The sequence below is a fragment of the Procambarus clarkii genome, chromosome 68 (genome assembly GCF_040958095.1).
Source record: "Procambarus clarkii isolate CNS0578487 chromosome 68, FALCON_Pclarkii_2.0, whole genome shotgun sequence".
Lineage (NCBI taxonomy): Eukaryota > Metazoa > Arthropoda > Malacostraca > Decapoda > Cambaridae > Procambarus > Procambarus clarkii.
Window position 1 is genome coordinate 24,676,557 of NC_091217.1, and position 25,096 is coordinate 24,701,652.

Genomic DNA, 25,096 nt, shown 5'->3' on the forward strand with positions numbered 1-25,096 from the left:
TGGTATGGTGAGGACCATGATGCTGGTGGTGTGGACCTGGTATGGTGAGGACCATGATGCTGGTGGTGTGGACCTGGTATGGTGAGGACCATGATGCTGGTGGTGGTGGTGTGGACCTGGTATGGTGAGGACAATGATGCTGGTGGTGGTGTGGACCTGGTATGGTGAGGACCATGATGCTGGTGGTGTAGACCTGGTATGGTGAGGACCATGACGCTGGTGGTGTGGACCTGGAATGTTGAGGACCATGACGCTGGTGGTGTGGACCTGGTATGGTGAGGACCATGATGCTGGTGGTGTGGACCTGGTATGGTGAGGACCGTGATGCTGGTGGTGTGGATCTGGTATGGTGAGGACCATGATGCTGGTGGTGGTGTGGACCTGGAATGGTGGGGACCATGATGCTGGTGGTGGTGTGGACCTGGTATTGTGAGGACCATGACGCTGGTGGTGTGGACCTGGTATGGTGAGGACCATGATGCTGGTGGTGGTGTGGACCTGGTATGGTGAGGACCATGATGCTGGTGGTGGTGTGGACCTGGTATGGTGAGGACCATGATGCTGGTGGTATGGACCTGGTATGGTGAGGACCATGACGCTGGTGGTGTGGACCTGGTATGGTGAGGACCATGATGCTGGTGATAATGTGGACCTGGTATGGTGAGGACCATGATGCTGGTGGTGTGGACCTGGTATGGTGAGGACCATGATGCTGGTGGTGGTGTGGACCTGGTATGGTGAGGACCATGATGTTGGTGGTGTGGACCTGGTATGGTGAGGACCGTGATGCTGGTGGTGTGGACCTGGTATGGTGAGGACCATGATGCTGTTGGTGGTGTGGACCTGGTATAGTGAGGACCATGATGCTGGTGGTGGTGTGAACCTGGTATGGTGAGGACCATGATGCTGGTGGTGTGTACCTGGTATGGTGAGGACCATGATGCTGGTGGTGTGGACCTGGTATGGTGAGGACCATGATGCTGGTGGTGTGGACCTGGTATGGTGAGGACCGTGATGCTGGTGGTGTGGACCTGGTATGGTGAGGACCATGATGCTGGTGGTGTGGACCTGGTATGGTGAGGACCATGATGCTGGTGATGGTGTGGACCTGGTATGGTGAGGACCATGATGCTGGTGGTGTGGACCTGGTATGGTGAGGACCATGATGCTGGTGGTGTGGACCTGGTATGGTGAGGACCATGACGCTGGTGGTGTGGACCTGGTATGGTGAGGACCGTGATGCTGGTGGTGTGGACCTGGTATGGTAAGGACCATGATGCTGGTGGTGGTGGTGGTGTGGATCTGGTATGGTGAGGACCATGATGCTGGTGGTGTAGACCTGGTATGGTGAGGACCATGATGCTGGTGGTGGTGTGGACCTGGTATGGTGAGGACCATGATGCTGGTGGTGGTGTGGACCTGGTATTGTGAGGACCATGACGCTGGTGGTGTGGACCTGGTATGGTGAGGACCATGATGCTGGTGGTGGTGTGGACCTGGTATGGTGAGGACCATGATGCTGGTGGTGGTGTGGACCTGGTATGGTGAGGACCATGATGCTGGTGGTGTGGACCTGGTATGGTGAGGACCATGACGCTGGTGGTGTGGACCTGGTATGGTGAGGACCATGATGCTGGTGATGGTGTGGACCTGGTATGGTGAGGACCATGATGCTGGTGGTGTGGACCTGGTATGGTGAGGACCATGATGCTGGTGGTGGTGTGGACCTGGTATGGTGAGGACCATGATGCTGGTGGTGTGGACCTGGTATGGTGAGGACCGTGATGCTGGTGGTGTGGACCTGGTATGGTGAGGACCATGATGCTGGTGGTGGTGTGGACCTGGTATAGTGAGGACCATGATGCTGGTGGTGGTGTGGACCTGGTATGGTGAGGACCATGATGCTGGTGGTGTGTACCTGGTATGGTGAGGACCATGATGCTGGTGGTGTGGACCTGGTATGGTGAGGACCATGATGCTGGTGGTGTGGACCTGGTATGGTGAGGATCGTGATGCTGGTGGTGTGGACCTGGTATGGTGAGGACCATGATGCTGGTGATGGTGTGGACCTGGTATGGTGAGGACAATGATGCTGGTGGTGGTGTGGACCTGGTATGGTGAGGACCGTGATGCTGGTGGTGTGGACCTGGTATGGTAAGGACCATGATGCTGGTGGTGGTGGTGGTGTGGACCTGGTATGGTGAGGACCATGATGCTGGTGGTGTAGACCTGGTATAGTGAGGACCATGATGCTGGTGGTGGTGTGGACCTGGTATGGTGAGGACCATGATGCTGGTGGTGGTGTGGACCTGGTATGGTGAGGACCGTGATGCTGGTGGTGTGGACCTGGTATGGTGAGGACCATGATGCTGGTGATGGTGTGGACCTGGTATGGTGAGGACAATGATGCTGGTGGTTTGGACCTGGTATGGTGAGGACCATGATGCTGGTGGTGTGGACCTGGTATGATGAGGACCATGATGCTGGTGGTGGTGTGGACCTGGTATGGAGAGGACCATGGTGCTGGTGGTGGTGTGGACCTGGTATGGTGAGGACCATGACGCTGGTGGTGGGGACCTGGTATGGTGAGGACCATGATGCTGGTGATGGTGTGGACCTGGTATGGTGAGGACCGTGATGCTAGTGGTGTGGACCTGGTATGGTGAGGACCATGATGCTGGTGGTGTGGACCTGGTATGGTAAGGACCATGATGCTGGTGGTGGTATGGACCTGGTATGGAGAGGACCATGGTGCTGGTGGTGGTGTGGACCTGGTATGGTGAGGACCATGACGCTGGTGGTGGGGACCTGGTATGGTGAGGACCATGATGCTGGTGATGGTGTGGACCTGGTATGGTGAGGACCGTGATGCTAGTGGTGTGGACCTGGTATGGTGAGGACCATGATGCTGGTGGTGTGGACCTGGTATGGTGAGGACCATGATGCTGGTGATGGTGTGGACCTGGTATGGTGAGGACCATGATGCTGGTGATGGTGTGGGCCTGGTATGGTGAGGACCGTGATGCTAGTGGTGTGGATCTGGTATGGTGAGGACCATGATGCTGGTGGTGGTGTGGACCTGGTATGGTGAGGACCTTGATGCTGGTGGTGGTGTGGACCTGGTATGGTGAGGACCATGATGCTGGTGGTGTGGACCTGGTATGGTGAGGACCATGATGCTGGTGATGGTGTGGACCTGGTATGGTGAGGACCATGATGCTGGTGGTGTGGACCTGGTATGGTGAGGACCATGATGCTGGTGGTGGTGTGGACCTGGTATGGTGAGGACCATGATGCTGGTGGTGGTGTCAACCTGGTATGGTGAGGACCATGATGCTGATGGTGGTGAGGACCTGGTATGGTGAGGACCTTGATGCTGGTGGTGGTGTGGACCTGGTATGGTGAGGACCATGATGCTGGTGGTGGTGAGGACCTGGTATAGTGAGGACCATGATGCTGGTGGTGTGGACCTGGTATGGTGAGGACCATGATGCTGGTGGTGGTGTGGACCTGGTATGGTGAGGACCATGATGCTGGTGGTGGTGTGGACCTGGTATGGTGAGGACCATGATGCTGGTGGTGGTGAGGACCTGGTATGGTGAGGACCTTGATGCTGGTGGTGTGGACCTGGTATGGTGAGGACCATGATGCTGGTGGTGGTGAGGACCTGGTATGGTGAGGACCATGATGCTGGTGATGGTGTGGACCTGGTATGGTGAGGACCATGATGCTGGTGATGGTGTGGACCTGGTATGGTGAGGACCATGATGCTGGTGGTGTGGACCTGGTATGGTGAGGACCATGATGCTGGTGGTGTGGACCTGGTATGGTGAGGACCATGATGCTGGTGGTGTGGACCTGGTATGGTGAGGACCATGATGCTGGTGGTGGTGTGGACCTGGTATGGTGAGGACCATGATGCTGGTGATGGTGTGGACCTGGTATGGTGAGGACCATGATGCTGGTGGTGTGGACCTGGTATGGTGAGGACCATGATGCTGGTGGTGTGGACCTGGTATGGTGAGGACCATGATGCTGGTGGTGGTGGTGTGGACCTGGTATGGTGAGGACAATGATGCTGGTGGTGGTGTGGACCTGGTATGGTGAGGACCATGATGCTGGTGGTGTAGACTTGGTATGGTGAGGACCATGACGCTGGTGGTGTGGACCTGGAATGTTGAGGACCATGACGCTGGTGGTGTGGACCTGGTATGGTGAGGACCATGATGCTGGTGGTGTGGACCTGGTATGGTGAGGACCGTGATGCTGGTGGTGTGGATCTGGTATGGTGAGGACCATGATGCTGGTGGTGGTGTGGACCTGGAATGGTGGGGACCATGATGCTGGTGGTGGTGTGGACCTGGTATTGTGAGGACCATGACGCTGGTGGTGTGGACCTGGTATGGTGAGGACCATGATGCTGGTGGTGGTGTGGACCTGGTATGGTGAGGACCATGATGCTGGTGGTGGTGTGGACCTGGTATGGTGAGGACCATGATGCTGGTGGTATGGACCTGGTATGGTGAGGACCATGACGCTGGTGGTGTGGACCTGGTATGGTGAGGACCATGATGCTGGTGATAATGTGGACCTGGTATGGTGAGGACCATGATGCTGGTGGTGTGGACCTGGTATGGTGAGGACCATGATGTTGGTGGTGTGGACCTGGTATGGTGAGGACCGTGATGCTGGTGGTGTGGACCTGGTATGGTGAGGACCATGATGCTGTTGGTGGTGTGGACCTGGTATAGTGAGGACCATGATGCTGGTGGTGGTGTGAACCTGGTATGGTGAGGACCATGATGCTGGTGGTGTGTACCTGGTATGGTGAGGACCATGATGCTGGTGGTGTGGACCTGGTATGGTGAGGACCATGATGCTGGTGGTGTGGACCTGGTATGGTGAGGACCGTGATGCTGGTGGTGTGGACCTGGTATGGTGAGGACCATGATGCTGGTGATGGTGTGGACCTGGTATGGTGAGAACCATGATGCTGGTGGTGGTGTGGACCTGGTATGGTGAGGACCGTGATGCTGGTGGTGTGGACCTGGTATGGTAAGGACCATGATGCTGGTGGTGGTGGTGGTGTGGACCTGGTATGGTGAGGACCATGATGCTGGTGGTGTAGACCTGGTATGGTGAGGACCATGATGCTGGTGGTGGTGTGGACCTGGTATGGTGAGGACCATGATGCTGGTGGTGGTGTGGACCTGGTATGGTGAGGACCGTGATGCTGGTGGTGTGGACCTGGTATGGTGAGGACCATGATGCTGGTGATGGTGTGGACCTGGTATGGTGAGGACCATGATGCTGGTGGTTTGGACCTGGTATGGTGAGGACCATGTTGCTGGTGGTGTGGACCTGGTATGGTGAGGACCATGATGCTGGTGGTGGTGTGGACCTGGTATGGAGAGGACCATGGTGCTGGTGGTGGTGTGGAACTGGTATGGTGAGGACCATGACGCTGGTGGTGGGGACCTGGTATGGTGAGGACCATGATGCTGGTGATGGTGTGGACCTGGTATGGTGAAGACCGTGATGCTAGTGGTGTGGACCTGGTATGGTGAGGACCATGATGCTGGTGGTGTGGACCTGGTATGGTGAGGACCATGATGCTGGTGGTGGTGTGGACCTGGTTTGGAGAGGACCATGGTGCTGGTGGTGGTGTGGACCTGGTATGGTGAGGACCATGACGCTGGTGGTGGGGACCTGGTATGGTGAGGACCATGATGCTGGTGATGGTGTGGACCTGGTATGGTGAGGACCGTGATGCTAGTGGTGTGGACCTGGTATGGTGAGGACCATGATGCTGGTGGTGTGGACCTGGTATGGTGAGGACCATGATGCTGGTGATGGTGTGGACCTGGTATGGTGAGGACCATGATGCTGGTGATGGTGTGGACCTGGTATGGTGAGGACCGTGATGCTAGTGGTGTGGATCTGGTATGGTGAGGACCATGATGCTGGTGATGGTGTGGACCTGGTATGGTGAGGACCATGACGCTGGTGGTGGTGTGGACCTGGTATGGTGAGGACCTTGATGCTGGTGGTGGTGTGGACCTGGTATGGTGAGGACCATGATGCTGGTGGTGTGGACCTGGTATGGTGAGGACCATGATGCTGGTGATGGTGTGGACCTGGTATGGTGAGGACCATGATGCTGGTGGTGTGGACCTGGTATGGTGAGGACCATGATGCTGGTGGTGGTGTGGACCTGGTATGGTGAGGACCATGATGCTGGTGGTGGTGTCAACCTGGTATGGTGAGGACCATGATGCTGATGGTGGTGAGGACCTGGTATGGTGAGGACCTTGATGCTGGTGGTGGTGTGGACCTGGTATGGTGAGGACCATGATGCTGGTGGTGGTGAGGACCTGGTATGGTGAGGACCATGATGCTGGTGGTGTGGACCTGGTATGGTGAGGACCATGATGCTGGTGGTGGTGTGGACCTGGTATGGTGAGGACCATGATGCTGGTGGTGGTGTGGACCTGGTATGGTGAGGACCATGATGCTGGTGGTGGTGTGGACCTGGTATGGTGAGGACCGTGATGCTGGTGGTGTGTACCTGGTATGGTGAGGACCATGATGCTGGTGGTGTGGACCTGGTATGGTGAGGACCAAGATGCTGGTGGTGTGGACCTGGTATGGTGAGGACCGTGATGCTGGTGGTGTGGACCTGGTATGGTGAGGACCATGATGCTGGTGATGGTGTGGACCTGGTATGGTGAGGACCATGATGCTGGTGGTGGTGTGGTCCTGGTATGGTGAGGACCGTGATGCTGGTGGTGTGGACCTGGTATGGTAAGGACCATGATGCTGGTGGTGGTGGTGGTGTGGACCTGGTATGGTGAGGACCATGATGCTGGTGGTGTAGACCTGGTATGGTGAGGACCATGATGCTGGTGTTGGTGTGGACCTGGTATGGTGAGGACCATGATGCTGGTGGTGGTGTGGACCTGGTATGGTGAGGACCGTGATGCTGGTGGTGTGGACCTGGTATGGTGAGGACCATGATGCTGGTGATGGTGTGGACCTGGTATGGTGAGGACCATGATGCTGGTGGTTTGGACCTGGTATGGTGAGGACCATGATGCTGGTGGTGTGGACCTGGTATGGTGAGGACCATGATGCTGGTGGTGGTGTGGACCTGGTATGGAGAGGACCATGGTGCTGGTGGTGGTGTGGACCTGGTATGGTGAGGACCATGACGCTGGTGGTGGGGACCTGGTATGGTGAGGACCATGATGCTGGTGATGGTGTGGACCTGGTATGGTGAGGACCGTGATGCTAGTGGTGTGGACCTGGTATGGTGAGGACCATGATGCTGGTGGTGTGGACCTGGTATGGTGAGGACCATGATGCTGGTGATGGTGTGGACCTGGTATGGTGAGGACCATGATGCTGGTGATGGTGTGGACCTGGTATGGTGAGGACCGTGATGCTAGTGGTGTGGATCTGGTATGGTGAGGACCATGATGCTGGTGATGGTGTGGACCTGGTATGGTGAGGACCATTACGCTGGTGGTGGTGTGGACCTGGTATGGTGAGGACCTTGATGCTGGTGGTGGTGAGGACCATGATGCTGGTGGTGTGGACCTGGTATGGTGAGGACGATGATGCTGGTGATGGTGTGGACCTGGTATGGTGAGGACCATGATGCTGGTGGTGTGGACCTGGTATGGTGAGGACCATGATGCTGGTGGTGGTGTGAACCTGGTATGGTGAGGACCATGATGCTGGTGGTGGTGTGAACCTGGTATGGTGAGGACCATGATGCTGATGGTGGAGAGGACCTGGTATGGTGAGGACCTTGATGCTGGTGGTGGTGTGGACCTGGTATGGTGAGGACCATGATGCTGGTGGTGGTGAGGACCTTGTATGGTGAGGACCATGATGCTGGTGGTGTGGACCTGGTATGGTGAGGACCATGATGCTGGTGGTGGTGTGGACCTTGTATGGTGAGGACCATGATGCTGGTGGTGGTGTGGACCTGGTATGGTGAGGACCATGATGCTGGTGGTGTGGACCTGGTATGGTGAGGACCATGATGCTGGTGGTGTGGACCTGGTATGGTGAGGACCATGGTGCTGGTGGTGGTGTGGACCTGGTATGGTGAGGACCATGATGCTGGTGGTGTGGACCTGGTATGGTGAGGACCATGATGCTGGTGATGGTGTGGACCTGGTATGGTGAGGACCATGATGCTGGTGATGGTGTGGACCTGGTATGGTGAGGACCATGATGCTGGTGGTGTGGACCTGGTATGGTGAGGACCATGATGCTGGTGGTGGTGTGAACCTGGTATGGTGAGGACCATGATGCTGGTGGTGGTGTCAACCTGGTATGGTGAGGACCATGATGCTGATGGTGGTGAGGACCTGGTATGGTGAGGACCTTGATGCTGGTGGTGGTGTGGACCTGGTATGGTGAGGACCATGATGCTGGTGGTGGTGAGGACCTGGTATGGTGAGGACCATGATGCTGGTGGTGTGGACCTGGTATGGTGAGGACCATGATGCTGGTGGTGGTGTGGACCTTGTATGGTGAGGACCATGATGCTGGTGGTGGTGTGGACCTGGTATGGTGAGGACCATGATGCTGGTGGTGGTGAGGACCTGGTATGGTGAGGACCTTGATGCTGGTGGTGTGGACCTGGTATGGTGAGGACCATGATGCTGGTGGTGTGGACCTGGTATGGTGAGGACCATGATGCTGGTGGTGGTGAGGACCTGGTATGGTGAGGACCATGATGCTGGTGGTGTGGACCTGGTATGGTGAGCACCATGATGCTGGTGGTGGTGTGGACCTGGTATGGTGAGGACCATGATGCTGGTGGTGTGGACCTGGTATGGTGAGGACCATGATGCTGGTGATGGTGTGGACCTGGTATGGTGAGGACCATGACGCTGGTGGTGTGGACCTGGTATGGTGAGGACAATGATGCTGGTGGTGTGGACCTGGTATGGTGAGGACCATGATGCTGGTGGTGTGGACCTGGTATGGTGAGGACCATGATGCTGGTGGTGTGGACCTGGTATGGTGAGGACCATGGTGCTGGTGGTGGTGTGGACCTGGTATGGTGAGGACCATGATGCTGGTGGTGTGGACCTGGTATGGTGAGGACTATGATGCTGGTGGTGTGGACCTGGTATGGTGAGGACCATGATGCTGGTGGTGTGGACCTGGTATGGTGAGGACCGTGATGCTGGTGGTGTGGACCTGGTATGATTAGGACCATGATGCTAGTGGTGTGGACCTGGTATGGTGAGGACCATGATGCTGGTGGTGTGGACCTGGTATGGTAAGGACCGTGATGCTGGTGGTGTGGACCTGGTATGGTAAGGACCATGATGCTGGTGGTGGTGTGGACCTGGTATGGTGAGGACCATGATTCTGGTGGTGTGGACCTGGTGTGGTGAGGACCGTGATGCTGGTGGTGTGGACCTGGTATGGTGAGGACCATGATGCTGGTGGTGTGGACCTGGTATGGTGAGGACCGTGATGCTGGTGGTGGTGTGGACCTGGTATGGTAAGGACCGTGATGCTGGTGGTGTGGACCTGGTATGGTGAGGACCATGATGCTGGTGGTGTGGACTTGGTATGGTAAGGACCGTGATGCTGGTGGTGTGGACCTGGTATGGTGAGGACCATGATGCTGGTGGTGTGGACCTGGTATGGTAAGGACCATGATGCTGGTGGTGTGGACCTGGTATGGTGAGGACCATGATGCTGGTGGTGTGGACCTGGTATGGTAAGGACCGTGATGCTGGTGGTGTGGGCCTGGTATGGACTCAGCCGGGTTAGCTGCGTATTGGTTCAACATGTCCAGGTGGTCGCGACTCACACTCATCAAGCAGCCAGTCGATGTCCCGTGGTGAACTCTGTGAGTGGTTGGTTGTGAGTGTGAGTGACTGACATTTGGCTGGTGATTTGAGAGAGAGTTGAGGTGGTCTCCGGAGAGTGGATATTTAGAGATTGGGTTATTAGGATTTAGGATATGACCAGTGGTGGCTGGTGTAGATCTGGGTTTGTGGGTTGGTGTATCAACTTGTGATATATGTTCTGTATATTGTTCTAATGCAGAATATTTATACCTAGTGGCGTTTAGTTAACCCCTGTGTTCCTTTGCCAATTTGGAGGCCTTGGTGCATGAGGCTGGTGCAGGTAATAATGATATTGGTGCTTATAAATACATCATTGTTGATGATATAATGTTAAAGTAGACATTCAGCCCATCCTCTTGTTTTGGTAGTACTTATAGTAACGATGAGGACCACAGTACATATACCGACGTGCAACGCAAGTAGAAAGTAGAAATCGGTAGTACTGAATTTGGACAAACCTGAAAAGATTTTCTATTTATGTCTAACTAAAGTAACCAGACCTAACCTTCCTAAGCCTCATACACGATATCTGAGGCCTAATACTGTACATATGTGTGCTGTACTAGGCCCAGGTATATTTTAGTTTGTTTTTTAGCTTTTTTATCGGACTATATGCAATTCTATTATATTATAAAATATTGAAAGTCTGAGCATAAATATTTAGTAAAGTGGTTTAGTTGTCCCCACAACTTCCTCCTTTCACCATGAGCACCCATATGTTCCTGGTGAGTTACTCCTTGTATAATGACCATCCGAACCTGCCTGACCAGTTCCGCCTTGTACAATGATCATCCAAACCTGCCTGGCCAGTTCCGCCTTGTACAATGACCATCCAAACCTGCCTGGCCAGTTCCGCCTTGTACAATGACCATCCAAACCTGCCTGGGGAGTACCCTACTAGTGCCATGACCATCCATACCTTCCTGGCGGGTTCCCAATTTGTACCATGACCTGGTACAAATTGGGGCTGGTTTGTGCCTCACTGCCGCGCTATCATCCATACCTTCGTGACGAGTGCTTCGCTACCACATGACCATTGTAAGGAAGAAGCCTGTTTCGTAATGCATATGGAATTTGTGTTAGGAGAATATAGTGATCAATAAAACTCTGTGTCTCGAGAGTGGCACATTCAAAGTTCCCGTCAGTACAGTGGCTAGTTCTGCACTCTCACAGTGCAGAGTCACAGTATGAGAACGTTCCCCTCTATAGAGATATAAATAAAAATCTAAGAAGGCACCTAAATAGTCCGAAGTAGATATTATGACTGGAAAGCATTTTCTATAATCTGTGGTAAATGTAGAAAACTCAATGTGACAAAATATGAAATTAGAGGAAAAAGTTAAAAAAAAAGTATTTTTTAGAACACTGGAAATTGAGAGAAAGCGTGGACGGCTCGTTGACTGTGGTGGCTGGCGTGTAGCAGAGAGGGATCTCCGTATGGTCACCCTCCGCACCGGGATCTCCCCGCTGTCGTTGGTAGCTTGGTGCGGTGACGTTGTTTAACATATCTGTAGTGCTCTTTTATGTGATAGTTAGGTGTAGGATGCACTCTTTTGTTTTTACACGGCCCAGTGGCGGCTGGCAATAATTGTTGACTGTTACATACATTCTAGAGATTGTGTTAACTTGAATTGAGGTTCATTCTTATGCACCTGTCATATTACCTGCTATTGAAGTTGTTGTATCACATTACTAACTATCAAGAACCTTATTCACGTATGTGAAGTGCTGTTAGAATATATGAATTGGGTATATATAGTTGTGGAAAGATTACAAAGTAATCCATTCCATTCACCTGGACATCCACAGTGTGGATGACAATTTATATTACAAATTAATATAACTTATGTGCCTATATCCCAGATTTTGTGGGACCATTAGTCAAAGTTAATACCAAGTCTTTTAAATAACACCTCAATTGCAATAGTGATTTTGTAAAGCAACTTTAAGACCTATAAATAAAACTCTTTTGTAATTATGGGAACAATTATTTTCCTTTGTATCCCATAATATCGTTGGGCCCCTAGGAGAGGGAGGTGTATTTTCCCACTCAGGCACGTTTGATATATTATTTACAATTATGGCTATTATAAAGCAGACTCTGGAGTTCCTTCAGATATTATGCAGTAAAGGACGGGTTTCGATAGTTTGTTCTTCAGTGTATGGCTCAAAAGCTGGTGGCCTTACATGGCAGTTTATGTGGTCTCCTTTGGGTATCTAATATGGTACCCATTAGCACATTAGGTGCCCTTACGTGGACTGGTAAGTCCATGTAAGCAATGGCCGGTAGGGTTACGCTATCACATTTCTTATTTGTATGTCAATCTGGGTGATAGATCGTAATGCATCACTTTGTGAAAATTCCTTGCCGAACTCCCATGCCGTTTTGCGTCATATGGGAAAAAAATATTACTGGATATTTATGACTTGCTAACCTCAGTTCAGTGTGCTCTGTGCAGCATAAATCATGAGTTTATCTTACCTAACCAAGGGTCTAGTACACGGTGCCTACACAAAATCATTATCCCCAAGCAAATTTTCTTTACCTAGCACATACTTTGAGTAAATCTTTTGTGTATTGAGGAAGGATTAGTAAATCTTGATTGAATTTTATGCTAACTAACTTAATTTTTTTTAATATGTGGCAAATGTGAGGTAATGAGATTCTGATTACAAAATCTGTACATTTCGCCTCCATAAAAAATTAGGGGTAGACATATTTAAATTCTTCTATAAAGTTAGAAATTAAGTGAGATGATCATTATACTTGGTCTTTCTATTCCGTTCAACCAGTAAACTATTCAAACTGCTAATTGAAGCTGCTCTGTCCGCACTACCTCTATCTTTGTTTACTGGTGATCTATATTACAAATCAGCGGCAGTTCTGGTGTGGTGTTCTTCTTTTCAACACCCCAGATTCTCCTGGGAAGAAGATTCTTCTTCAAGCATGTTTGCACTATCACAAGAAAACCACCCGAACTTACCTTTGGTTATGCCAGATAATATATCATAAACTGGTGAATGGAAACCAAAACCACGGGCTTAGTCTTACATATTCTCGAAGCTAATGCACCAAGCCTTAGTGCTATACTACATGAAGGTAAGAGCCAAATTGAGTTAGGGCCTCTATTAATAGTGAATCACATTCATTTTAGTATGATCGCCATTGGATACTGGTAGATAGTCCCTCCAATCATATTTTTTATTTTGTAGCAATTATATTTGAGCTGGACTTTATTCTACGTTTTGCCGTAAAAATTTTTTTTCCTTTGGCAGCCCTGGGGGATGCGTCATGCTCGATTAAAGTTATAATTCTCAGTCAGACTTTATTAACCTGGATGTGGTGAATGATAGGTAATTATAAAGGTGTACCAGCTTTATATATTCCTTTTACGTTAAAGATGTTCTGTGGTTACTATCGCCGAATAGGAAATAATTTGATTGTAAAGTTTTTCCTATAAAAAGAGTAATCGTATTTTAAGTCTTACTCCGTAATGAAATGTGATATAATATTTTCTTTTAAGAGGAATATTTATTATTTTGATATATATACTTTTTTTTTTTTTTATTGGAAGGCTAGTCGAATGTGACCCCTTAATAGTTTTTTGTATTAACACAATTAGGTACATCTGCATTTGTGCAGCTAACCTAGACAATATAAACGGAAGTATAGGGGTGTTAAAAAGATACTACGTGATGCTAAAAATTCCCATCACACAGGATGGTTTGTCATACAAAGGCATGTGATAAGTAATCTGCACTGGCAAACTCAGGGTGCATTATGAGGATATCATGAACACAAGAGTGAATAAGGTAGCAATGATATTGAGTCTCCATCTCACAGGAAGGTCAGTAATACAGGGCCATATGTTCAGTAGCCTGCACTGGCAAATTTTGGGTGCAATATAAGGATATCCTCAAGAACTCGAGAGTGAATAAAGTAACTGCACAGCTCCAGGTACCTCATACCAATGAGTCTGATAACTGGGCATTCCAGAGACTGCAACCTGATCCGGCAACCACTCTGTCGCACAGTCTGGTGGACGTTTTGTGCTGCCCATATATATAGGTTTCAGATCTGAACAAATCATAGCTTTTTATACTAGTGCTTTCAGGTCGTTGGGAGTCAGTTATTTCTTTCCTATCAGACCTGAGTGTTTGGAACAATATATTTTTGACAGCAGAGATAGGGATACCTAGATCTAATTCAACTTTATCTTTGTTAAACGCCAATTTGGCTGCAATGTCTGTCTCATTATGATGGATTATATTTATGTGTGATAGTATCCATACAAATGAGATTCGAAACCCTTTACTCTGTGCAGTAATTAGGTCATTTATAATTACTACTATAAGATTGCTGTCGATCTTCCAGGAGAAGTTTTCGATTGCATGAAAAACAGAATTTGAATCATAAAATATTATTACTCCTATGTTTCTTAATGTTCTGGTAGCTAGTTGTAGTGCCGCTAGTTTTTTTTTTTTGTGTTAGGGTCAGCCAGTTGTTTAACCTGACACCGATAGTCTGTGTGCAAATATTATTTCTATAAAACCTGTATGCTACTGCAGTCCGTCTAGTAGAAGATTGGACTGTGCCATCGGTATAGACACAGTACTCGTGAGATCTTAAATGTTCTATGGAGGAGGCAATTGTTTCAAGTGTGACAGCTTTAAGAAGAGCAAGATTCTCATTACCTCTCTTGGTGACGGGTGTGTATGATATTTGAATAGTGGGGTACAGATAAAGATGAATCTCAGAGACAGGTAGATTGCACTTAAAAGGAATGTTGAGTTTGATGAGATTATAGGCAATTTTACTCAGCCATTTGTCATAAAAAAGAGTGAATTTGTATGTTGGCACCAGACAATAGCGTGTTTACAGCACTGAATAATTTGTCTCTGAGCAATGCAGGAGATGCAGGGTCTCTTGTGACTTTAAGGCAAAAGGTAGTGTTGACTTGTATGATTTTCTCTAGTATGGTTGGAAGCTTCAGTTCTTTCCTCATGTTGATGATTCTTGTGCATCTTGGGGCACCAAGAATTATCCTCATGGCTTCATTCTGTACTACCTCAAGTTTGTTCAACACAGAGGAGGGGAAATTAATTAGGTGCAAGGCATGATAATCAACTACAGATCTAACAAATACCATATAGAATAATCTAGCATATTTAATATTGACACCAATATTCTTACCAGTAAGAGTTTTCAATGGTTTAAGTCTTTCGATTAACCTACGGTGTAGATAGTTTACAATGTCACTGTTAATACCAACTCCAAGGTGTTTGTGCTGCCACCGCGTTTCAATATTCTGGTTGTTGACCTTGAAAGTTAGAGGGACACGAATTTTCTCATGGGGATGGAGAGCTCTGGATTTAGTTATATAGATAACAAGAACACATATAATGCTTTTCGTAGCGAGTGATTCAAGTAGAGCTTGCAGTCTAGTTTGAGTATTTGCAACGATGAATATGTCATCAGCATAACAGATGATGGCTTCGTCAGGTAGTGTGGGTATATCAATTGTTAATTTATGTATCAGAACATTGAACAGTGTTGGGCTAAGCACTGCACCCTGGGGAGTACCCAACTCAAAGAGTGCACAATGTTTACTTTTGACCCCCTTGAAAAGGACTGAGGCGGTTCTATTACTCAGGTATTCCCTGAGCCATATCAGCAGTCTTCCCTTATCTCCAAGAGAAGAAAGAAGACACCTTCTGAAGACAGACTATTTCTACCTGAATGAAGAAGCACCGCTACTGCTGCCTTTCTGACCCGTCTCCCAGCCTAGCCAGATGTTGGGTTGTTTTCAGCATCGACCAAAGACACGCAGCTGGGTCAAGCCCTGGCACTTTCTCTTCAACTTCAGCGTTTCCTCTCACCGACTTCTCTTCAGCTGTCCCCACTTCAAGGCTCGTCCCATGAGCATCTTCTCCTGTATTATTGGATTGGATTGGATTATTTTAATATTATTTCTGTTTGCTGTATCAAAAGCAGTTTGGATGTCAATAAATGTCGCCTGAGAGTATGATCCCTCTGTAATAAAATATTCAGAAAAGCAAGTTTGTGTACTTCTTCCAAGAAAGAAATCATTCAGGTTAGGAGCAAGGTGGGGGCCTAATTCGAAACATTAGTCTGTCGAGTATAATACTCTCAAGAACTTTACACATGTACGATGTCAGAGAGATGGGTCTGAATTTTTGTTAATTAGGCTTGGGTATGGGTATTATGGGTCCCTGTGCCCAGCGGTCGGGTAAGACACCCTGCCTTAGACTTTGATTAAACAATTCTAGCAAAGGGCTATTTAGCAGCATAGGAAGTACTCTCATGGTATTGTATGTGATGTCATCCTCTCAAGGAGAGGTAGCCTTACCTTTCATGAGTGCATTTTTTATTTCAGCGGTGGTTATGTCATAGTAATCATCTGGCCACATTTCACTACAGGCAAATTCAATATTGAAGTTACGATTTATTTTGGTACTAGCCAGATAGTGTTGTACATCTTGGGGCAGACTGCTTATACTGGCAGTGCTGCATATTGTTGAAGCAGCATGTCGGCATAGTCTACAGCTGAATGGTGATCAAGTTGACGACTTCTAGGATGAGAAATCCTTTTAATTTTATTCCACATTTCGGATGAGGATGTTGCATGATTGATGCCTTGCAAAAACTGTTCCAAGTGTTGGTTATACACCCGTTCCTTTAGCTCTCTAAACTCTCGGCTGGCTTTAAGAAATGTGTTGAGGGTGTCAGCTTTTTACGTGTTTTATACTGCTCAGCTTAAGTGAGACTCTGTCAGGGACTTAAGGCGTGAGTCAGTGAACCACCTCACTCCCTTCCTCGCTGTTTTGGGTCTTGTGGATTTTACAATATTGTCATAAAAATCGGTAACTTCAGTGACCAGGTCCTCATAGGTCCTCACTTCAGTGACCAAGTCCTCATAGGTCCACACTGCAGTGACCAGGTCCTCAAAAATCCTCACTTCGCTGATCAGAATTACAATTCACCTTTGTAAATGCACATTAATGACACTGTAAAAGACACATTGAACACTTTATGTAAGGCATACGTAAATCTGTGTATCTATGTATTTACGTATGTAGGTTAGCTTAGCATTTTAAAAGCACCGAATCACCTTCTGTGGTTGATTGTTCAATAAACCCTTGCACTATATGTTTAACACATCTCTAACCCTGTCCATGGAGGACAGAAGAAAATGTATATATGCTGGTTAGCATTGTAAATGTGTGGCCACGTCTGTGGTAGAAAATAATAATAATAAAAAAACTTCAGTGACCAGGTCCTCATAGGTCCTCACTTCAGTAACCAGGCCCAGCAATGACGGTAGTAAAACAATAGAAGTTATACCATTCAGAAATGCAGTATTTGAAGTGCATGTGTAAATTTTCAGGGATATTGATTATTTTTCTTTCAAAAAATTGGGGTTTGACATTATTTATGGTGTATGAACTAAGGATGGCAAATTGATCACTAACTAATTCGTGAACAATTGATCCATTGACAGCATTATCGATGAGACCGTGACCAGTGACATAATCAAATCTACAACCTCTGGGGTGTGTGACGGTAGATGAGTTAAAGTTGAATACTGACATGTTATTGTCTCAAAGATATTTAACAAAAGCCTAATCATTTCTATTTGTTTTGGTGTCATCCAAGCTAGTGTGTCAGGTTACCTTGAGGTTACCTGATGTCTGGCATTAAAATCATCCATCTCAATGGTTTGAGGGCTGCTGGTGATTTTTGGAACACAAGCTTCTACCATTTGATCGCACCTTACATATACATTAATAAAGTTAATAAAGCTGGTTGTTGTAATAGTCTGAAACTGCTGATAATATGAATTGTCACTTCTGTGGTTTTTAACAGGTTTTCCTTCTAGATTACTTTTAACATACGTTAAGATACAGACGTCATGTGAACCAACATGTGAGAATACTAAATAACCTGAGAGATTGGGTGGTGTTTTGTTTTTTATACCTGCAGTGTATAGTTCTTGCAGGCACAGTACATCAATGTTGTTGGCACCAGCGTACATCATTAGATCAAACAGCCGCCTGTGCACGCTTCTCACATTCCACGAGAGAAATTCAAGAGTGATTCTGTCGTAAGTAATATTGTTCATGACCTTGACGAAGATAAGTATTTACAAAGCTCACAAGTTGCAGACTATTACTTACAAGTGACAATTTTTCAAGGTCAATAATATTAAAGAGATCTCTCATTTGTGTAATGGCCAGTTGGTTGTCTTCACCTTTCCTAGCTTTTATAAGCATGTCTGTGAGATTATTCTCCGTGGTATATAATATTGATGCTATTAACTGGCGATAGTGATGACATTAACGCCAGATGTAGTAAATGGTTAAATATACTACTGGAGATGGTGATGACACTAGCGCCAGATGTACAAGTGACCTCAGTCAGAAAGGACGGCACTAGCAACAAATGCTGTAAAGTAATGTAAAGTAAAGTAATGAGCTGTAATGACAGCTCATTACTTTAAGACTGCACAGGGAGGCATAGAGCCGCTGCCGGAGCCCAAAACCTTGGCACTCCTTACCACTGAGCCATGGAGCTTCCGTAACTACTGAAGGTAGTTGTCAGAGTAGCTCATAGGTGTCTCACACTAATCATTTATTGATGTGTGTGGGCTATGAAATTGATTCGAGTCCAAAGTATCCAGAGCAACACCTTTGATCACTTTCAAGCGTAAGGGCAGAGACAATAATTCGTACAAGGGTCTTAGAAGGTGTGAAAATAAAGGCACTTGTAGTTTCAACAATAACAATTTAATAATAAAACTCAATACTAGTGATACAAGACAAGAATAGTTTAACATTGCGTTAACTCCCGTCGTGGCGCTGTCAAATCTAGGCAAACCTGAAGAAACGCACTTTCGGTACAGACCGCTCGCGGTGCCAACATTAACTACACTTAACACAGTGGGCGACCACTCCAGACGCAAGTGGCAGTTCGTCACGACTGCGGCAAACAATAATAACAACACAAATATAACAACAGGCAGACCTGTCACTGAGACCCGCCTTCCGTGCAACTCTCAAGTAATTATGTTAAGGCTCGCTTCTCAAGACGGCAGTCAAGGAATCAATTACGTTAATACACAAAGACAGACTGATGACACTTGATCAAATCAATTACATTACGTTATTTAGTAAATCCAATTACGTTAATCTGTCTTCAAGACAGTCACATCAAACAAGGTAAACTACGTTAATAACACTCTGTCAACACAGACAGTCAAGCAATCAAAAGAACTCAATGAAGTCAAACAACAACTTCCTGGTAATTGATTTTGGTCGCCAGGTGGTGTGGGCGTCACTGCCCTCCCAGTGTTGTTACCTGCCTGGCTTCGTGCTGACGTGGCAGTTTTGACATGGGGGGCCTTGCAATTCCTCCTGTTCTGCGGGTGAATTCTGTGGGACTGGAGTTCTCGTGTAAGGCTGGTTATCCAGCCATTGAGTTGGTGATGTGGGACATGCTTCGTTTCCCGGTGGAGGCTGTCTACGGAGTTGAGCTTGTTACTGCCCACCGGGGGATTATCAAGTTCGTGCGGGAGGAGGAGTATCGGGACTTTCTCCATCGGTATGAAGGGAGTTCGTTGCAGTTGCCGGATGGCACCGGCTCTGTTGCGGTCTAAAGACCGAAGTGGTGCCCTGACTTATGTCAGTGTACACGGTGCGCCCCTGGAGTTCCCTGAAGACCTTCTCCGGCGCTTCTTCGGGAGGTATGGTGCAGTCATCAGTGTGCGGGTGAACACGCTTTCCTCGGGGAAATATGCTGGGAAGCAGACGAACATCCGTACCTTAGGGATGAAACAATACTAATTACAAACAAATCACAACAAGCAAGTTAAAACACAGTGGAATACAATGCAGAAATAACACACCGAAATATGAAATATTCAGAACAAGGCTACCAGCACCTCAAACCCACACGGAGAGGCACCAACACAAAACGAAAATAATTATAATAACAATAACAATAAAAATAATAAGAACAATAATAACAATAACAATAATAATAATAATAATAATAAATATAACAACTAGAAAGGAACAAATATACAACAAACAAAGAAAAGCACAATGGCAAAACTCGACAAAAAGCATAAACCCAGACCAGGTCACGCCAACAGCCTGAAGGGCACTCAACACGACACAAACAAGCGCACAAGCAGCAACATAAAAAAAAACATAGAACCACAGAGCACAACATAAGCACACGACATCCACAACCAGACACCCACCAATCAAACCTCGGACCACACAGGAACCGGACACACACACAAACCCATAATCACAAACCGGAGCACGCAGGAACCGGGAAACAAACCTGCCCCATCCCACACACACACACCCGACCCGCACCCCACAACCATGCACCACAATACACAAAGGAATCACGAGCGAGGAATACTTATCTCAGAGACAGGAAGATATTTATCAGGGAACGAATCCCAAGGATACCGTCGCTTATAGGCCTCCCAAATCAAATACTCCAAGTCGGTGGGGGGGGGGCGATCCCCCTGCCGCCGTGGGCCCAGCATAAACTCGGGAACCTCCAGATCAGGTGGAAACGGCCACTCCTGAAGGTCACCGACGCAAGTCGCATAACGAGGCTGGGGAGCGCAAACCACGTCCTTCGAGGTAGCAGATGACACCGATGAAGCGTATGAGGGCTGTCGGGACGGCCGCGTCGCCGTACGCACAGGAGCAGGGGACAAGCAACGAGATGGTAACGTCCCAACCGAGACCGCAGGAGACACTGAAGAGATGGCCGGAGACGGAAGAGGCGTCGAGACCGCAGTCGATGAAACGGGGACCGAGGAAGGGGTTACAGATCCCCCAGAACGAGCAGTCTTTTTCAACACCATCACCAGGCCACCCCGCTCACCGCAAACCTCATCAGGGGGAACCACCCCCCACGAAGAACCGGAGCCATCCGAGGCAGTCGACGCACCCGAAGCAGGAACCGCAGACACCAAATCTGAAGTGGAGGCCGAAACACCGTCACTGGCACCCTCAGGCAAATGCACCTCCGCCACCACCATAGTCTGCAACGCAACCGGAGCCACCCGTCCGTCGCCAGCAGATCCACAAGCGTCGAAATCGCCAACGTCAGCCCAAGCTGAAGACGAAAGCCGGGAACGCTTAAGCTCTGGCCGCACATCATCAGACCCGGAGGCCGACTCAGAGACACGTGCAACACAAGCTGGACGAACCGACGCACGTCACAGAACGGCAGCATCCTCAACCACATGGGGCACCAGGCCAGGCACAGGAGGAAGCGCCGGATCCACCCCATCACCCAGCAAAGCCGGAACAGCTGGCAAGGGTGCAGGGACAGGGTCAGACGCAGTAGAGGACGAACTGGAAGACGGGGGAATCGAGCAGCAGGCAGTCTGAAGAACCCCAGGGACACTAGTTGGAGCAGGACGATCACCCTGCGACGCCACAACCTCTTGAGGAGAGACGACAACAACAGGGGGCGCACCTGGTGGCGCAACAGGCGATACACGGGGCACATCCGCGGCTGAAGAGACGTCCACATCCACTGAATCCTCCTCCACAGGAAGCGGTGGAAAATCCTCCTCACTGAAGAGGTTCACGGGTGCAACGGCAGGCGCAGAACAGTCAGCAGCCTAATGGCCCAAGAGGCCACAACGATAACATGTCCGCGGCTGGCGGGCGTAAAACACCCGAACGTTGTAGCCCATAAGCCGCACAGAGGACGGAATATCTTCCCGGAGCCTCATGCCCAGGGTGCGAATGTTGGTCCTCACACCCTTAAGTGGACTTTAAGACACCACGTTCACCCGCACACTAACCACTGCGCCATACCGGCCGAAGTACCGCCGTAGCAGACTCTCTGGAAACTCCAACGGAGCCCCATGCACACTGACGTACGTGAGGGCACCTCTCCGATCAGATAGTAACACAGTGCCCGCACCATCCGGCAGGGGCAATGTCCGCCCCTCGAAACGACGGAGAAAGTCGCGATATGCCAATTCCTCGGTAAACTTTAGTATCGCTCGACGAGCTGTCACCAGCTCGACCCCATAAATGTTTATCACAGGGACATGAAGCAATTCACACACCAGCGCTATCTCTGGGTACCCAACCCGGCCGGAAAAATCGAGGCCCACAGACTGAGCCCGCAGTACAGGGGGGAGGGGGACCCCCATCGTTAACTCCACGTCAGCACAGGCAGGCAGAGACACACCCGCCCTCAACCGGCCAAATTGGTAAACACCACCAACAGCCGGAGCGCCGATTCACCACGTCCTTCCCCTACCGAAGCTAGGGCTAGACTCAAAGAGGAAAAGCGGGAGCAAACTGCCAGGCCTCCACCACCAAGGGTGAAAACCTGTCCACAATAGGCCGCTGGCTCCTCCTAGTTAAACAGGACGTTAAAACTAATAAAGGGTAACCGACGGGTTCTCACAATCAAATATTTATATTTGATGTGGCGCTATGAATTGGAATTCGAATTCCCAAGAACAGCCACCTTATCAAGATCACATCAACATTTAATAATATGCCGAAATATGGTGGAATAATATGGTTGAAGGGTTGACATCAAAGACCGTTTTCTACAACATAACAATTTATTAATAACAAGAGACTAACTACTACATTACCGAGTTTACGTTACGTTAATGTCCATCTAGTGGCACGATAACAAACAGCTAAATAGCAACCCTTGCTGTGAGGCTGCATACTGAACTAACCTGAACACAAGTGTGCCCACTGATGACGCAATATTACAAAACAAAGAAAAATATCACAGACTAAGTTACACCACAGCGAATGGTTACGTTGTTGTACATCAAGTGGCATTTGCAACACAGCTATTCAACAGCCCCTCGAGAAGTGACAGCAGGCTCCATCTTGCTGACACTTCGGGCTGACAACATGAACTAACTGAACAAATGAAGGATATCCACTGAAGATAAAGACACAAGCAGGCACTCAATAGTGTCTCGGTTTCCCTGACAGCTACTATAATCACAAACTTAGGGGTCCTCCCGCCCCCCAGGAGAGACCCAGGTAACTAGGCAGGAGTCCAACAGTGACTCCCCCTTATCACAACCCAGTGTGAACACTCTTTGCAACTCCCTACAAGAAGTTGCCCTGTTGTAAACAGTAACAAAGACAGGCAAGGCGGGATTCTGGGACACAGCTCCACAAATCCCTAGATGACTCTACTCTCGTCACCAGACGACAACCAAAAGAAATTGCCTTAAGTGATTAATTACGTTAATTGACTGATCGCAGCAGTCAGCAACAAAGTACTACGGTAATCACAAACAATTGTCTCACACTAGACAACAACATGATGATACTCTACGTTAATCATTAACACTTGTCTCTCTCTTGTTAACAATAACTCAAACATATATTACATCACACTTGACTCCTTGCAAGTATTCAGTGAGCAATTCTCAATTAAGGTCAAACGGACCACTAATCACATCCCCATTGAGTTACGTTAACTAAGCCTACCCTAACTTGGTAGCTTCTTCCCAGTCTGTGTCAAAAAATTACTAGTGAGTGTTAATTACCCTAATTAAGTCCCTAATTACTTCTGAGCAATTAATTAACTGTCACCAGGACCGATAATTAATCATCCATAAATACATCTCACTCCGCACTGCCTAAGCAGGTCTCATCAAACACTGTGAATTCACGGGAAAGGAGTTAATTACCCTAATTAACAAGATGTGCCACTAATCCACTGTCCTCAGACAGGATATGATTAATACAAAGATTTATGCTAGCTCCATGACCTCGCTTTACCGAGTCATCGGAGCTCTCCAATGTTAATTACTCCACTAGTTAACCTGAGCCACGAATTGCTATACCCCAGAAAGGTAATTAGTCTCGAGCATATTACGTGAACACAAATACTGACAGACTCTGACAGATCCTCTCCCACTACGTGAATTCATGATGAGAAGGCTAATTACATAATTAGCTAGAGTGGTCAATTAATGGTCACATGGACAATTAATTGCTCCCGAGACGTATCTCACTCAAGCTCAACACTGTTCTCTCTTAACAGCCCTCACTCACTCCACAATACTAAGTGTGCACCCCTTATCCAGTTAATTACCCCTTACTTAATTAACTCACTGAATCCTTAAGTCCTCAACACAAAGAAACAAAGTAACCCCAGCGTTACATAGGTCACACTACAATGGCATGCAACATCATAAAAGCACTGCCCACATATGGTTGCGGATACTGCAACTCGCTAATTACTGTGCCCACACAATAATGACACACGGTTGTGCAGCACACAAAAGTCTACCAATATTACTGCCCCCTTTATCTTCTTGCACCCGTTGCAAAGGACTACTGTGAACACACACACTTACCTCAGCAAGGCAATTAACCCATCAATTGCCTGCTCTCATTAAGCACTGTGAATTCCCCTGAATAATCCTAGAGGTCCCTTAAACCCTCAACACAGTTCCTGGGGCAATAATATCGTATAAACTGATAACAACACTGCACAAACCAGCAACATAATGATGCCGTCAGCATACCCCACATGCTAATGACATCATTAGGCAATCAGTCAGCAATCACATCTACTGACGAACCACACAACACAGTACATAAACATGCAAATGAACACATAGAAATGGCATTCACATAATCAATGAAAATTATATCACCAAGTAATTGTACTGCCTACCTCTAATGATTACAATTTTACGGTACTCTATGGCATTAATCCAGTCTGAACGATTATATAGAATCGACAGACTTGATCACTTATATGGTAAATCTCTACACTGACCGGTTACTTTCTCTAGTCAGTCTACTATACATACAGTGTGGTCCCGTGTATAATATCTATCTCCAGGTACCGCCCTATCAATCACCTGGCCCTACTGACAGCTGTCACTCAGCTGCTTCTCTAGCCTGGCGAGGCTCTGAGACAACTCTTACCGTGAATTTCCACTGGTATGCATCACACTGTAATAGTACTCATTTCAACTGCCCTCTTTCCCTTATTTTTTCCTCATTTCCCAAGTCACTACCACACTAGCTGACAACACTTAGCTTGCTTGCTTCTCATGCATCGACAAGATGTGGCCCTAGGCTGTCCCGGGAAAGTGGCCAAGGCATGTGGCCACCCCCCTCCCGAGCTGAGAGGG

General features: G+C 48.3%; 1 protein-coding gene across 1 annotated transcript; it reads left to right on the top strand.

Moving 5' to 3' along the window:
• The first annotated feature begins 20,699 nt into the window (after positions 1-20,699).
• On the top strand, positions 20,700-21,332 carry LOC138355679 (secreted protein C-like). Its single transcript, XM_069311002.1, has one exon. The coding sequence runs from the start codon at positions 20,700-20,702 to the stop codon at positions 21,330-21,332; it is 633 nt and encodes a 210-aa protein (XP_069167103.1).
• Positions 21,333-25,096: the final 3,764 nt, after the last annotated feature.

Excerpts from the sequence above, each read along its gene's own strand:
- LOC138355679 (XM_069311002.1), top strand. The coding sequence starts at position 20,700 with ATGGCCGGAGACGGAAGAGGCGTCGAGACCGCAGTCGATGAAACGGGG.